General features: G+C 39.7%; 1 protein-coding gene across 1 annotated transcript; it reads left to right on the plus strand.

The window, feature by feature from the left end:
• Positions 1 to 10,552: 10,552 nt before the first annotated feature.
• fgg (fibrinogen gamma chain) lies at positions 10,553 to 14,477 on the plus strand. The gene is made up of 9 exons (XM_022212624.2): positions 10,553 to 10,708; positions 10,791 to 10,838; positions 10,926 to 11,112; positions 11,230 to 11,314; positions 11,921 to 12,051; positions 12,361 to 12,494; positions 12,912 to 13,096; positions 13,570 to 13,847; positions 14,096 to 14,477. Exons 1-9 carry the CDS (start codon positions 10,649 to 10,651, stop codon positions 14,278 to 14,280), a joined length of 1,293 nt encoding a protein of 430 aa, XP_022068316.1. The 5' UTR covers positions 10,553 to 10,648; the 3' UTR covers positions 14,281 to 14,477.
• Positions 14,478 to 15,199: the final 722 nt, after the last annotated feature.

Here is a 15,199-nt window from a genome sequence, read left to right on the forward strand (position 1 = left end):
AGCTAATTCATGCTAGATGCCACACAGTTAAACAGAATGACCATATACAAAAAACGACTAGGGTGGGTCAGGAGGCCACCAAGACACCCATGGCTCCTCTGAAAGTTACAGGCTTTAGCGGGAAAAAGTGTGCAAACAACAACTGTTGCCCAGATTCTTCACCAGTCAAAGCCACAGTGAAAATCAACTCTTATTAATTCTTGACTCAAGAACTACTCAAGTTTGCCAGAAGGCATATGGAAAACTCTGAAATCAACTGAAACAAAATTCTTTGGTCTGGTGAGACTAAAATAGCCAAAACACTGCGTGTCATCACAAATACGTAATACACCATCCCCATGGTGGCGGCAGCATGATGTGGGTGGCTGTGGCTCAGGTGGTAGAGCAGGTTGTCTAATGATCGAAGGGTTGGTGGTTTGATTCCCGCTCTGTCCTAGTCATGTGCTGTTGTGTCCTTGGGCAAGACACTTTACCTGACTTGCCTTCAGTGGTTGGCCCCTCCAACCCCTCATTTTTGCCATCTGTTCAAAATTTTAAAAAGTGCCTTTATATGTGATATTTATAGCTCCAATTAAGCTCTTCTTTTCCACTTAAATGTTTTCGATTGTTTCTTTTGGTAATGTATTCTGAAATAAGATCTTAAATCCTTTTTAGGATTGGAGGAGTTGGAGGGGCCGTTGGCGAGGATTGGAAGCCACACTTCCATCAGTCTGCCCCAGGGCAGCTGTGGCTACAAATGTAGCTTACCACCACCAGGGTGAGAATGTGTGAGTGAATGAATAATGGATCCATTGTGAAGTGATTTGAGTGCCCAAAAAAGCACTATATAAATCTAATCCATTATTATTGTTATGTGCAGATATTTCTCAGCAGCAGGTCCAGGAAGGCGTGTGAAGGTAGAGTGTGAAATACAGTAAATGCACCAAAATATACAGAAATCCTGGAAGACAACCTGAACCAGTCTGTTAGAGGACTGCGACTTGGGAAAGATTTATTTTCCAACAATGAGCAATGCAAACAGCCAAAGCACAGAAATGATTTAAGATAAAAACAACAAGGTGAATGTTTTGGACTCGACACCGAGTTAGAGTCCAGATCTCAATCCAAGTGAAAATTTGTAGCTTGACCCAAGATACATGTGCAATCTAACAGATTTGAGAAGTTTTTTCAAAGAAGAATGGCATAAAACTGCTGTATCCAGAATCATCCAGTTCTCAACCTCAATCAGCAGGGTTAGAGTGGAAAGAAAGAAGACAGGATTAAGTCCAAGCTGAGGAAAGCTGTTTCAGAAACAGAGAACATGAGACTAATGTCCCCCCATTAGTAACGCTGAGCACCGAGCTCTAGGGGTAATTCACTGTTTGAGATTCAGTAGGGTCGACCACATGTAGATCCAGTACTTACAGGAAAGGATAAGTTAATAAATTACATATTATACTATCAGTGTTCTCTGTCAGGGACACACATCTCAAATTCAGTGAAGAATCCAACCTAACATAGAGTGGCAATAGTAAAAGCTGTAGCTAGCAAGGAGGAGCCATGAAGATGAGACATAGGGATGTTTTCTTGTTTTTTTTCTTGGGCTCGATGGGACTCAATCGTATGCAGTTGCAGATATTAGGTGAGTTTGTGGAAATGTGACAAATTTGCATCCCACAGTGTCTGTCACCTGGTCAGATGCCTGTGCTACAACTATGCTTGTGCAACCTTTTCTGCTAATTCCATGAGCAGGTAAATCAGCCAAAAAACCCAAGAAATTGTCAGTCCCTAACTGATGATGACATTGATGCTATCACCTTTACCATCTAGATGGATGATGTGGGTGAGGAGTGCCAGATGAGTATAAACTTAGAGACCTGATTGCTATTACCTTCATTATCTGTCCTTAGTGTTCAATCAGTATAAATCTGGATCTGATAAACTTTGTCTGTCATAACAATTTAATTTGTGGAGCCCTCACTCTCACCCAGTAGAAGCTTGCAGATAACACTCACATGACATTCCAGATCGGAGCTGGAGTTGGCTTCCTGATGGCTGAAGCAGAACCTTACTGATGTTTGTTCAACCAGCAAGCTGTAGGTGACGGATCCTAGGAGCTTCTCAGCCCTTCATGCCACCTCGTCCCCATCCAGGGGAGGCTGGCTGCACACTTTATCCATGTGGTTGACCAGAATCTCTGAGCCATAAGCCAACTCCACCACCGAGTCCACCCTCAGATAATTGTATGGTCTTTTGTAATCAATGTATCTATCTATCTATCTATCTATCTATCTATCTATCTATCTATCTATCTATCTATCTATCTATCTATCTATCTATCTATCTATCTATCTATCTATCTATCTATCTATCTATCTATCTATCTATCTATCTATCTATCTATCTATCTATCTATCTATCTATCTATCTATCTATCTATCTATCTATCTATCTATCTATCTATCTATCTATCTATCTATCTATCTTCGCTGCATAACGTGATGTTGAAAAGGATCTTTTCATTGAAAATTGAAAGAAGTGGTGATGAGGTGAAGTCACATTGCTGTATACTATTCACAAATAATTCTATTTTCTAAGCTTAGCCATAGGATAAACAGGGGGGAAATGATGTAAAAATACAACTTGCTGAATGTTGTGTAGACGCTGATCTCTTACTTGCGACCTTATCTGTTGCAGCTGCAGATTTTAACTAACTGTTTTAGCTACAGGATGTTCTGACTTGTATCTGTAAAGGAGCAGTACACCGAGAGAGGCTTGTATTCTCTTCACTGGCCTTTTCAGATGTTGGTGGCACATATTAATAACAGCAGGTATCAGAAATATGTACAAGAGATCAGTTCAGGGTAATAAGATCAATATTTTATTGTAGCAGAATTCTGGGCTTGACCTCAAAGCAACAAACTCACTTAAACAGAACAAGTGGATCACTGCTGACATTTCACGTTGTAGATGGATGAACTGATTAAAGCAAGTCATGAAACTAGCAGAAACTTAAGGAAATGCTTTTCCCCATGCTTTTTTTTTAATGAATAAAAGGAGAAAATGTCACTGACACGTCTCCACCATTGCTGAAATACTGTTTATTAAATGTAATGTCTCTACAAAATTAACATCTGTACAAGGTCAAAACACAGGTTCAAATTTGGGTTCATAACAAACTAAAGCACTGGACAATGGCTATATATATAATAAAAGATAAAATAACAAAGTGAAATATTGATGGAAGCAAAATCTTTGCTCTCAGTCGGGCTGTTTTCCACTTTGCTGAACTGATCGTTGTCATGTTAATAGTGGTTTTAATGTGTAATTTTTAATTAGACAGTTAAGCTGTTTATTTTCCAGGCAGAATGGATTTTGTTGACTCCCGGTGGGCAGCCTTTTCTGACCCAAAAATCAATCCAGGGTCAGACCAGCCGAAAACAAGTTGCGTTTGACGGTTTGTACTTTCCCAGAGGAACCATATGATGAGATAAAACATTCCTTCCACCAGATTACCTTAATCCTGTAGACTTCAGCTCCACACTCATCATTTAACCCAAATACTCGGAGAAACACTGCAGCCTTTTTGATCTTGTGTCATTGGCTCATTTGTTTCCGTACATTTTCTGACCTACATTCGATAAAAATCCTTGCAATAGGGATAAATGATTGCTGGTATGTAACTTAGACCAGCTGCTTTTTACCTGAGACAGCGAGTTTGACCCACAAAGCATGCCATACTTTTGAGGAAGTGTGATTAATGAGTATATGGCACTATACAAGACATGAAGGGATCATTCTCCCATATCACTGTTTGTACAGTAGGTGTGCCACCAGTGACAAAATAAACTAAACCGTAAGCGAATTACTTAACATGAGCTGTCCTTGACCTTTCACTAAAATTTTAGCTCTAGTGTTTTTTAAAGTTCAGTCACTTTAAGTGAACCCCAGGAGTGTGTAAGTGAACAAGTGTAAGGAAATTAAAGACTACTAGAGCCACTAAAAACCTAAGTAAATGACTGAGATGTTGCCTTATTTCACCAAAGTTCTCCATTCTACGTGGACAATAAAGTGTCAGTCTCTTTGCACGGTTTACCTCAGATCACACCACATTCAGCTGAGTCGACTTACACCGTCTGTGGCCGCAGGTTGAACCCTGATGCGGCATTACGGCAAACCTTTGCCCTCAGTCCTGGGGAGATTTACACCGTGGTCTAACGGCTCAGAGTTGTGGGCGATGGAGGGCCCTAGCAAGGCTCTTTAAATCGAATTCCTGTTCGTACCACCTGGGAACTTTGCCTGCTTTGCTTTTCAACCTTGAGAATTAAGTTGATTACTGAGGGGTCGATCTATTTCCCTTAGACGTGACTGTTTTTCAGAGAATACAATGATTCAGCATCATATTCCACTGGTTTGATTTACAGGGTGAACATCGGGGAATTGTAGCTACCGCTCTGTATTAGTTTTCTGCTGCTTTGCATCCCGATAAGCCGCTATACACACAATGGAAGAATGTCATCCTGGCATAAGTGTCTGAATGCATCAGCAGCAACAGCCCAAAACACATCTTAACATCCTGGACACGGTGTTCAGGAAGAGTGCCCATGTCTTCATGGCACTTAGAGAGAGAAAGAGACACTTTCCATCTGGTGTTTCCATGCAAAGAGAGTAGTTCAGCTAAAGTTCAGCTCTGTTTAGGTTCATGGACCTGGCAGTTCATTCTCAGGTCAGCGGGGCTTTACGTCCGTCCTGAGCCTGTTTTTTTCCACATAATAAAACCAGGTCACACAGAGGTAGTTAAGGTAAGATTTATCATCCAGTGTCAACAAGGGGCCTGCAGATGAACTGTTATTGCGCTTTATTTTATCACAAGTATCGTCACTGTTTGTTTTAATGTAATAAAAAGGTATGTTTGCCTGCAGCACCGTGAAGAAAAGCCTTGGAATAACCGTTACCAACAACTACATCTGTTTAAAACTATACAGCAAACACAACAGAAAGACTAGAAAGACAAGTGCAGAGAAGGGAAACTAACTGCACAAAATCAAATTTACCTATGGCATAGCATACTTTCATGTTGCAGTGGAAAAGAGTTTTGTTGACTTTTTCCTTTTGTTATGAAAAAAACTAATTTACTACAATAAAAAAGAGAATGCATTTCCATCAGCTGTCACTGAAAGAAGCCCAGCAGCAAAATGTGAAGAGCCAAAAATGACTGAGACAAGAGGTCAATCGGCACTCAAATCATCTTCTAGATGTACGTTTACTCTATTATCTTTGAACATGACGTAGACCAGCTAATCAGGAAGTGCAGTGTGTGTTGTCCTCAACAGCGACTGACTGTCACGGACGTCATAAGAATTGAAACTGTTGTATAAAATCCATCAAGCTGCATGTTTGGCTTTGCATTGTCATTTGGAAAGTGATTGAAGCAAATGATGCATTTAGTATTCAGCCCTTATTCTGGGTCAGAGATTGGATTTTAGAAATACCAGAGGTCATGATGCAAACTGTGGCTGAGGAGGGTGGGTGGAGGGTTGAGCTGTGTGATCATGTAATATGAGTATGAGACTCATAATGGCATCATGACAGTTACTTACTGAAAATTAGCTGTAGTTCTACGTTTCACTCACCAAATAACAAATGAATTGTGTCTTAAACTGAGACTATATTTCAACTTTTGCGTGAAATTCAACAGGTGCAAAATACAACCTGACTGATTCATCAATTTATGTTTGATTTCCATCAAATGATGCTTCTAACTTAACCCTCGTGTTGTCCTCACCAAAAAATGTTGTTGCCTTGTCTGAAAAAGTCCAAAAATTCAGAAAAAATTTCCCCAAATTTATAAAAATTGCAAAATCTTCAGGAAGAAAATTCCTGAAAAGTTTCCCTCAAAAGTTTTATTTTTTTTAAATAAAAAATCCCCAAATTTGACAGCGAAATTCACTGGATTTTGGTTGATTTTTTTCTGAATGTTCTTAAACATTTTTTTGTTTTTTTCCACCAAAAAATGTTCAAAAATTTCCTAAAAAATTTTTGAAAATGTGGAAGTTTTCACTATGAAAATATATAGATTTTTTTTCCACATTTTTGAAACTTTGAAACGGGTCAATTTGACCCAAAGGATGACAGGAGGGTTATAAAAAGTACACATTGCTTTTGCTTCAGCTCTCTCTTGTAGTAGAATTAACATTTTCTTCTTCCTACTTTTCTCGCACTGGCCCACTGGCAGGTTCAGAAATGAAGTGCAATGTTTTCCAAAAGTTCAAGTTCATTATGCAAAAGAAAAAAACTATTTCATCTTACACAGAAATCTTCTAATTTTGCATATTTCTCACCCTTAAATGTTCCAGATCATCAAACTAATATTTGTATTTATTTAATATTAAACAGTGATAACCCACGAAACACAAAATGTGATTTTACGTGATGATTTATTGAAAATCTATAACACCCCTAAGAAAAAGTAATCGCCCACCTGACCCTAATAACTGGTTGGTCCCTTGGCTGCAAAAACTGCAGTTAAATGTTTGTTGATCAGTCTTTTACAATATTATGGAGGAATTTAGGTCCACTCTTCTTTGCAGAATAGTTTTAATTTGGCTTTAGATGGTTTTCTAGTACGAACTGTCCTTTTAAGGTCTTGATGCAGAATCTCAACTGGATTCCATTCCAGACTTTGACTCGGCCACTCCAGAACCTTCATTTAGTTCTTTTTGAGTCACTCAGAGGTGGACTTGCTTGCTTGCTTTGAGACTTTGTTTGCTGCATAAACCATTTCTGTTGAGCTTTTGGTCATGAACTGATGGTGGATATTCTCCAGGAGGATTTTCTGATAGAGAGCAGAATTCATGGCTCCATCAGTGATGACAAGTCGTCCAGGTCCTCCAACCATCACACTACCTCCACCATATTTCACTGCTGGTATCGTGTTCTTCTTGTGGGTGTGAATGGTGGAACTGAATCCAACTGACACATGAATTTGGTCCTTTGGCTGATTGGTAGCTAATGGGGCAATTACTTTTTCACAAGATAGACTGAACAGCATGTTTCCCTCAAAAAATAAAATCATCATCTAAAAATTGCATTTTGTGTTGTCTTGGGATATCTTTGTCTCACATTAAATGATGGTTTGAAACATTTATGTGTGATAAATGTGCAAAAATAGAAGCTTTCTCTCAGGCGACAAATACTTTGTCATGGCCATATTTATTTTTATGTCACATTTTCACAATAAAAATGCAAGCTTTTAGCCCTACGTGCGTTATTTGCCTGTCAATTTTCGTTTTGGGTTGATGCTAATATTTCATTTCCAAATATTTACTGGATGATACCGATGATGATTTTAATATCATCCCTGCTTGAATGATCTAATATTCAAGTCTTGCCTTTGATTATTGTTTATATCTGCTCAGAGAAATCATTTGTTGCTTTCTTTCTCCTGCTAGGCCACAAAACCCCAAAACAATTTGGACCAAACACCCAATAAAATCTCTGACCGCTTTCTCATTCAGTCAGCTGTTATTTCCCAATTCAGTCAAAATAGAGTCTCAAATACTTCTGCCATGAAGCCACGCTGAAGGAATGCTGAATCCCTTATTCAGACATTGACTGAAGTAGTCCACAAAAAATCCACACATAGTAAGTTAGTTTTACTTTATATAAACTGCCCTGGGGTTGTTCAAAGACTTAAATTCCCTCAAATACAAAGAGAACGTGAACTCAGTGTCCTGAATTAAAGGATTGTTACGGTTAGTTTTTCATTGTGGAAACATCATCTCTGAAATCATCTGCAAAACAAAATTTCCAAGAACTTCTCCTGCTTGCAGATAAATGTGACACTCTTAATGAGGTTTTTCCAGATGAACTAAAAGTGACTGAATGCTGCTTTAAATTACAGGACAAAAAACACCTTCAAATACTCAAAATCTACAAATGATTACTGTAAAAATGCTGCTGCTCGTTCTCAGTTGTACGATCTTGCACATATTTGAGAACTTGGAAACCAAAATCAGCCCCTTTGAGTTTATTCTGCTCTATTTGACAATTTCAGAGCTTTATTTGTTTATTTAGGGAGATTTTTCTTCCTTTGCTTTCTTGTCTCGAATCAGCATTTGGCTCCACTTCAGTCAACAATAACTCAGCTGTGCACGTGTTTTCTGCAGAATAAACCTTCATGCTCCTTCATGTTCTCAGAAAATCAAATTTTCCCTAAAGACTAGAGGAAGAAAATCAGAAATACTCATCTGGAACACAGACTGCAACGTGCCAAAGCATTGACAAGACATCTTAGTTAAGTTCACTTTTATATAAGCTGATTAAGTCTGCACTTTGAAGGTGTGTTCAGTGGTTGTATTTCTGGTTTATCGTGGTTCCACTCCCACTAGTGGTTTTACACACAAGTGCAGGCAACCTTCAAAATAAGAGCTAGCTAAAATGTATGTTTGTACAGAAAAAATGATATGCAGTGTTGCCTCAAGATTAAGTAATGTGTTTAAAATAAACTTTTAATGACATCTTTAATTCAGTTCAGTTCACTTTTTGATTCCCCTTTTCCCAAAATTCCCTTTGAAGCGGCTCTTTGGCAGCAGTTGGAAGATAAAACACCTCTTTATTAGGAAGAAACCTACAGGCTCAGGGCAGCCATCTGCCAGAGAGAGAATGGGGTAGCAGCGAGAAAACAGACAAACAACGATAAGAGAAGAACAAACAGTAAGGAGGTTGGTGAGGTCAGTAACTGTGGACAAGGAACATGCAGCTCTGTAGCCAGAAAAACCTGCAGTGAGGAGAAAACACAAACTACAGGACAGAGGTTAATAGCATGGTGGCATATGGAGAGATCAAGGAAATGTCCCCCAGCAGTTTGAGCCAATCGCAGCAGAACTAAGGGATGGTTCTGGGTAGCTGAGCGGATGGCTCAGTGGGTAGAGTTGCTGTCTTGTAACTGGAAGGTTGCCGGTTCGATCCTCAGCCTGTCGAGCTCATGTCGAGGTGTCCCTGAGCAAGACACTGAACCCCTAATTGCTCCTGATGGGTTGTGGTTAGCACCTTGCATGGCAGCTCCTGCCATCAGTGTGTGAATGGGTAAATGTGATGTATCATGTAAAGTGCTTTGGATAAAAGCACTATATAAATACAACCATTTACCATTTTATCTAAGATGAAGGCTTTACATCTAATCCTCACAGCAGAAAGGAGTCTGTCTCCAGAGCTGATTCCACAACAGAGGAGCCTTAAAACTGAAAGTTCTGCCTCCCATTCTGTGTTTTGGAAACTCCAGAAACTGAAAGTAAGCCTGGAGTCTGAGAGCAAAGGTCTCTGTTGGGATAATGTGGCGCAATAAGGTCTTTAAGATACAATGGAGATTGATTGTTTGGGGCTTTGTGTGTGACGAGGTGGATTTTAAATTCTATTCTGCTGATGAACAGAAACTTATTCAGCTCTGTCTCTGTCAGAATTCTCACTGCAAGGTTTTTTTTACACAGTTATTGGACACCGTGATAATCAGGAATTACAATAATTCAGCCTATGAGGTACAGGATTATATGGTCCTAATACTGATAATGTTGTGCCGGTAGAATAACCTGGAGGCCTCATCAACATGCTTTGGTTGAAAACAGCTCCAAGCTATCACACACAGCCGAAGCATTTTCTGACACTCTGATGCCAAAACACTACAAATGACTGCTTTGTTGAGCTTAGAGGGGGGAAACTCATGATCACGGTGAGATAAAATTTGTATTGAGAACAGTTTCAATCATGCAAATCCAAATTCTGCAGCAATAAATCATAGTTTTGACTTATTAAGTTAGAAAATCCCCATAATAAAATACTCATTCACCATATTGATTTAGTAAATCAAAGGAGGCCTATAAATGGTTTCATTTACTCTGAGCATTTGTATATAATTCATAGTAGATGTTTTTTTGTTGTTTTGCTTGATACCCAGTCTATAATTAATTTTCCCATTTCCACATTCTTGTGTTACAGTCCCTATCTTTTGCAAGTCTTGTTTGATGACACAATAGTAAATGGTCTGTATTTATATAGTGCTTTACTATACCTGCAATGTGCCCAAAGCGTTTTACATGATGCATCACATTCACCCATTCACACACACACATACACACACAATGTACCTTTAACGAAGGTACATTGCGTCATGCTGTCTCATGCTGCGATTTGTCTTTAATTCTTTATCAAATGATGAGTAAGTATTGTAAATAAACTGTATTACAGAGCAGGTCAGCTCAGTTTGGCTGGCAGTCCAAATCCAAATGTTATCAAGTCATTGGTACAAAAGTTCAATCAATCAGAGTTTATTTCTATAGCACTTTTCATACAAAAGTAGCACAAAGTTCAGTCATCAGTTCTTTTATAAACTGCTTGTGTCATCGTTACCAGCACTGGGATGTACACAAATGTAAATATATACAGTGAGCTGTACTGCTGTGTTCTGGTAGCTGAAATCGGTTCCCGAAACTGTCACATCTGGGAATGATCCATATTTGAGTCACAGAGTTTCACAACAAGGTGAGTGGGACGATGTTTGTCTTTGAACCCCTTATCAAAGGCTGAACTGAGGACCTTGCTCAGATAAATATCCCACCGAGACGAGCAGCTCTTCACTCTACAAGACCAAACCGCAACCAGTGGCCACGGCAACATGGCTCCATCACTTCTAGCAGCAGCAGGACTTCTGTTACTTTTCTCCTTCTCTTCAGCAGTAAGTCACCACACTTAGATTTCAATTTTTTTTGCTCTTTTCTTAAGTTAAAAAATCTAACATTTTGTCTGTTTGCGTGCAGCAAACCCGAGGAGACAGCGTGGCAACATGTAACCCCAATGATGGCTTTGTAAGTTTGCAGTTACAAATCTGAACATGACATGTTTTTGCACCTTTGCAGTTTTAAATGCCTTTTCCCTGTTCTGTGCACATCTAGGGAAGGTACTGCCCTACTACATGTGGAGTGGCTGATTACTTTCTGAGGTACATGCCAGGAGTGGACAGGGATTTGGTATATATGCAAAATCAGCTGGAAACTATTGCCAACTTGACTCAAGGTGCAGAAAGCACGATTACCGACATGAAAGATTCGGCTACTTCCGCTCAAAAATCAAGCCAGCCAGGTAAAACTAAATCACATTAACACCTATCTCTACACAGATGTACACATTTAAGTTCTCTGGAATATTCAAATGACTGAATAATCTAACCCATCAAGTTCGGCTGCCTTTTCATTTCAGACCAGTACTTCAGAAAGTCAACAAATATGCTGGATGATGTTTTACGATTTGAAAAGACCATCATTGCACAGGAACAGCAAATTTTGTAAGTTGTACCCAATTTGTGCTTTAAATGTTTTGCTTGTAGTGTCACAGTTAACATCCAGCAGTGGAGAAAGCACCTTTATTTTGATCCACTGACACTGCATGGGTTTTACTTTCCTGTAGCTGTTACACGTGTTCATTTTTTGCAGATTCTTTCTGTTAACAACGTATGAATAGCTTGTACGTTATGGTGTGTTGTTACAAATGAAATGAGCTCTCCAGGTTTAAATGCTTCCTACCTTGAGTATGATTCTCTAGAAGAAGCCGTGGCATGCTTTAACTTCTCAGACTTTTAATAACAGGAATGCAAGGCTTTTATATGAACTGGAACTTTTCCCACAAAGCAGCTTTCATGCCACCTACGCCTTCAGGTCAATGCACTCCTACCTCCTCACCCACACGCTCACAATTGCCCTCAGAACATGGAGTGATTTGATCTGCCACCCACACACCTTTGCTCCTTAAACCATACACTTTACATAATCTATTATGTCTTTCTCTAGATTTTCTTATTGCTTTTTCGTATCTTTGCATTCTTGTGATCCAATATCCGCAATACCCAACCTGTGTAGTTTGTACAACTCATGTTTGCTCCCCTCCCTTCCAGTGAACTTCAGACCTTAATAGCATCCAATGAGCAAAGAATGGGTGTCCTGAAACAGCTGTCCATTGAGCTGCAGCAGAAATGCAGCGAGCCCTGCAAAGACACCGTTGAGATCCAAACCACCACAGGAACAGGTAAAAAACACACAAGACAAGGACCCACTGTGACCCTCAGGTCGTTCCCATTTCACCAGGAGTTTCTCAATCTTGTCTCGTTTGAACATCCCTTGTCCTTGTTCAGTGTTTAGTTAGGGACTAAAATCAATATTCTGCATCAGGCCAGAGTAAACATATTTATTCTAGATGGTGACCTACATTTTCTGAGGACATAGTTATGTAATAAGTGATTCAGACTGAATTCTAACATTATTCTGACTGTTTATGTCCGGATTTATCGTAAACAGCAAGTCAGTAACTCCAAATAAATGCTTTTTTCCTAATCAGACTGCCAGGACATTGCAAACAAAGGCGCCACCACCAGCGGTCTTTATTATGTGAGGCCAGTGAAGGCAACAGAGCAATTCCTGGTTTACTGTGAGATTGACAGCTTTGGACGTGGCTTCACAGTAATACAGAGGGTACGTATCACACTGAGAACATAAGAAAATGGCCCTTCTCCTGTGTATTATTTTGTAAGTGAAGTGGATAAACAGCTTGTAAGTTAGTCAGTTAGGGCTGGGTGAGGTACTGAACTTGTGTTCAGGTTTGGCCTTCTCTAGTGAGATTAGCATTTTGGTTGACTTGAAATGTCTCAAAAAATATATACTAATGGCTTAAAATTAAAGACAATGTGGCAACTTCAAAATGTTATGCTTCTCTTACTAAAACATTTATTTAAAAGATAACTAATAAATAAATCATGCTCATGCAGTCAGTTAATAAAGTGAAGATTGGAAAGCTAAGTTGCTTTTAAGTATTACGCTCCAGTCTTTCAGGATCTGGCAAACGTTTTGTCTGTGCAGAAACAAACCAAATGAATTCTGATCACTTCACAGAGACGTGACGGCAGCGTGGACTTCCACAAGGACTGGATCCAGTACAAGGAGGGCTTCGGTTATCTCTCCCCAGACGACACCACGGAGTTCTGGCTTGGCAACGAGAAGATCCACCTGCTGACCGGCTCCACCACCCTCCCAACTGTGCTGAGGATTGAACTCGTTGACTGGGACGGCAACAAGAGGTACATTTTATTTTTTATTTATTAATACAGGTAATCTCATTGAGACATGGGGTCTCATTCCCAAGAGACCTGTCCTCAAACAACATAACAAAACAGCATTATATACAGCATATATCCCCTTTGTGCTCCACAAGTCATATCCTTTACACAGGGTAAGCTGATGCGTTCCAGCCCCACAGTGTTTGGAATAGCATCCCCATCTTTCAGGCATGATATCCCGATTTTCCTAACTGGAATTCTGAAAGGATGGGTGGTTTTATTGCTTTAGGAATCAAGAGAAAGAAAGACCTGACTGGTTCTACAGGAAGCCAAAAAAGGCACTGGAGCTGGTCAATGTACATGCATAAGCAGACACATGATAACATGATCATGCAAGCAGAGAACTGAGGGGGGAGAAAAACACGACCCACCAATAGTGAGGTTAGGGGGAAAAAAATTGCAAAAACCAACATGAAATCTCCTCCTCTGCTCAGGTATGCTGACTACAACATGTTCAGAATCGGGTCGGAGGCCGACATGTACCGTCTGACCTACGGTTACTACTTTGGCGGTGATGCAGGAGACGCTTTCGACGGCTTCGACTTTGGAGATGACCCCAGTGACAAGTTCTACACATCGCACAATGGCATGCAGTTCAGCACTTTCGACAAGGACAACGACAAGTATGACGGCAACTGTGCTCTGCAGGACGGCTCTGGCTGGTGGATGAACAGATGTCACGCTGCCCATCTGAATGGAAAATACTACCAGGGTAAGACTCGGAGGCCGAAACCGCTGCCAGATCTTGTAATTTGGGGGTCATTTATGTAATTGTTGCAGTTTAAAGCACTGTAATTCAATCAATCAATCAATCAATCAATCAAACTTTATTTATAGAGCACTTTTCATACAAAAAATGTAACGCAAAGTGCTGTACAACATTTAAAATGTTAATTATGCTTTTGACAGCTCCACATGCACAAAGACAGACTCTAACCCATGTGTGTTGTGTTTATCCAGGTGGCAGATACACAGAGAAGGATGCAGGGGAGTTTGGCTACGACAACGGCATCATTTGGGTCACCTGGCACAACCGCTGGTACTCCCTGAAAGAGACCACCATGAAGCTCATCCCCCTCAGCCGCATCACAGCAGGAGGCGGGCAGCAGGCCGGCGTCAAACAGTTTGGTGGACTGGGTTCTTAAACATCAGACGTGCACTCATTGTGTTCAGTCATGAAACCATTTTACATCAAATAAAATATCCCCCTGGAAAATTTCAGATTTTTATAATTTGTCTTTCTGTGATTTTTGCGTGTTTCAGTCATCTGACCAAGCAGGACATTGATGTTTCCTTCTCTACTGTTGTGTTTAAGCACTAATAAACCTCTTTTCTCTAACAATCATGTTTGGACATTACTTCATTAGAGATTCATTGCACTCAGTTGCTTCCAGCCTCATAAAGCAGCTCCTTTATGAGGCAAAAGCATCTGGTATAAAAAAGAAATAGCCAAGAAAGCTCGACCATGACACCTGTGAATGGAAAAAATAACAAACCAAACATTTTATCATAACACCAAAATACATCTTAGTAGTCAACGTCTTCCCTTTAAGTGCATTCTATATAATATAATCCCTCAGCACCAACAACTTGTAGAATTATCAAAGCTTTCTCAGCTTCTCTTTCAGTTGCATTTCTAGGTCACCGTTATATTCTTACAGATGCACAAAATGGAAAATTGAATAACATCTGGAACATCTGATCTGGCTACATGAAGAACCTCTTAAAGAAATGAAATGCCAAGATTAAAAGAAAAGAACATCATAACTTCACTTTTGTGAAGTAAATACATAAAAAAGATTCTGACCTGGGCAGAGATCCAAACAGCTCTACTGAAGGAAAAGCATTCCAGCAGGAATTTAGGAAGTCTAATCCAATTAGTTAAACTAAAAGTGCTGCTTAGGGCTGTTTTCTTTACTCATCGTGGTTGTAACAGCTTTAAAAATGCTTCATATATGTATATATATATATACACACACACACATACAGTGCCTTGTGAAAGTATTCGGCCCCCTTGAACTTTTCAACCTTTCGCCACATTTCAGGCTTCAAACATAAATATAT

This window comes from Acanthochromis polyacanthus, chromosome 3 (genome assembly GCF_021347895.1).
Source record: "Acanthochromis polyacanthus isolate Apoly-LR-REF ecotype Palm Island chromosome 3, KAUST_Apoly_ChrSc, whole genome shotgun sequence".
NCBI lineage: Eukaryota > Metazoa > Chordata > Actinopteri > Pomacentridae > Acanthochromis > Acanthochromis polyacanthus.

Bases quoted from the DNA above. Each gene is read 5' to 3' on its own strand.
- fgg (XM_022212624.2), top strand. From the start codon at position 10,649: ATGGCTCCATCACTTCTAGCAGCAGCAGGACTTCTGTTACTTTTCTCC. The intron at 11,315-11,920 runs GTAAGTTGTACC...CCTCCCTTCCAG, and splicing joins GCACAGGAACAGCAAATTTT to TGAACTTCAGACCTTAATAG. The intron at 13,097-13,569 runs GTACATTTTATT...TCCTCTGCTCAG, and splicing joins GACTGGGACGGCAACAAGAG to GTATGCTGACTACAACATGT.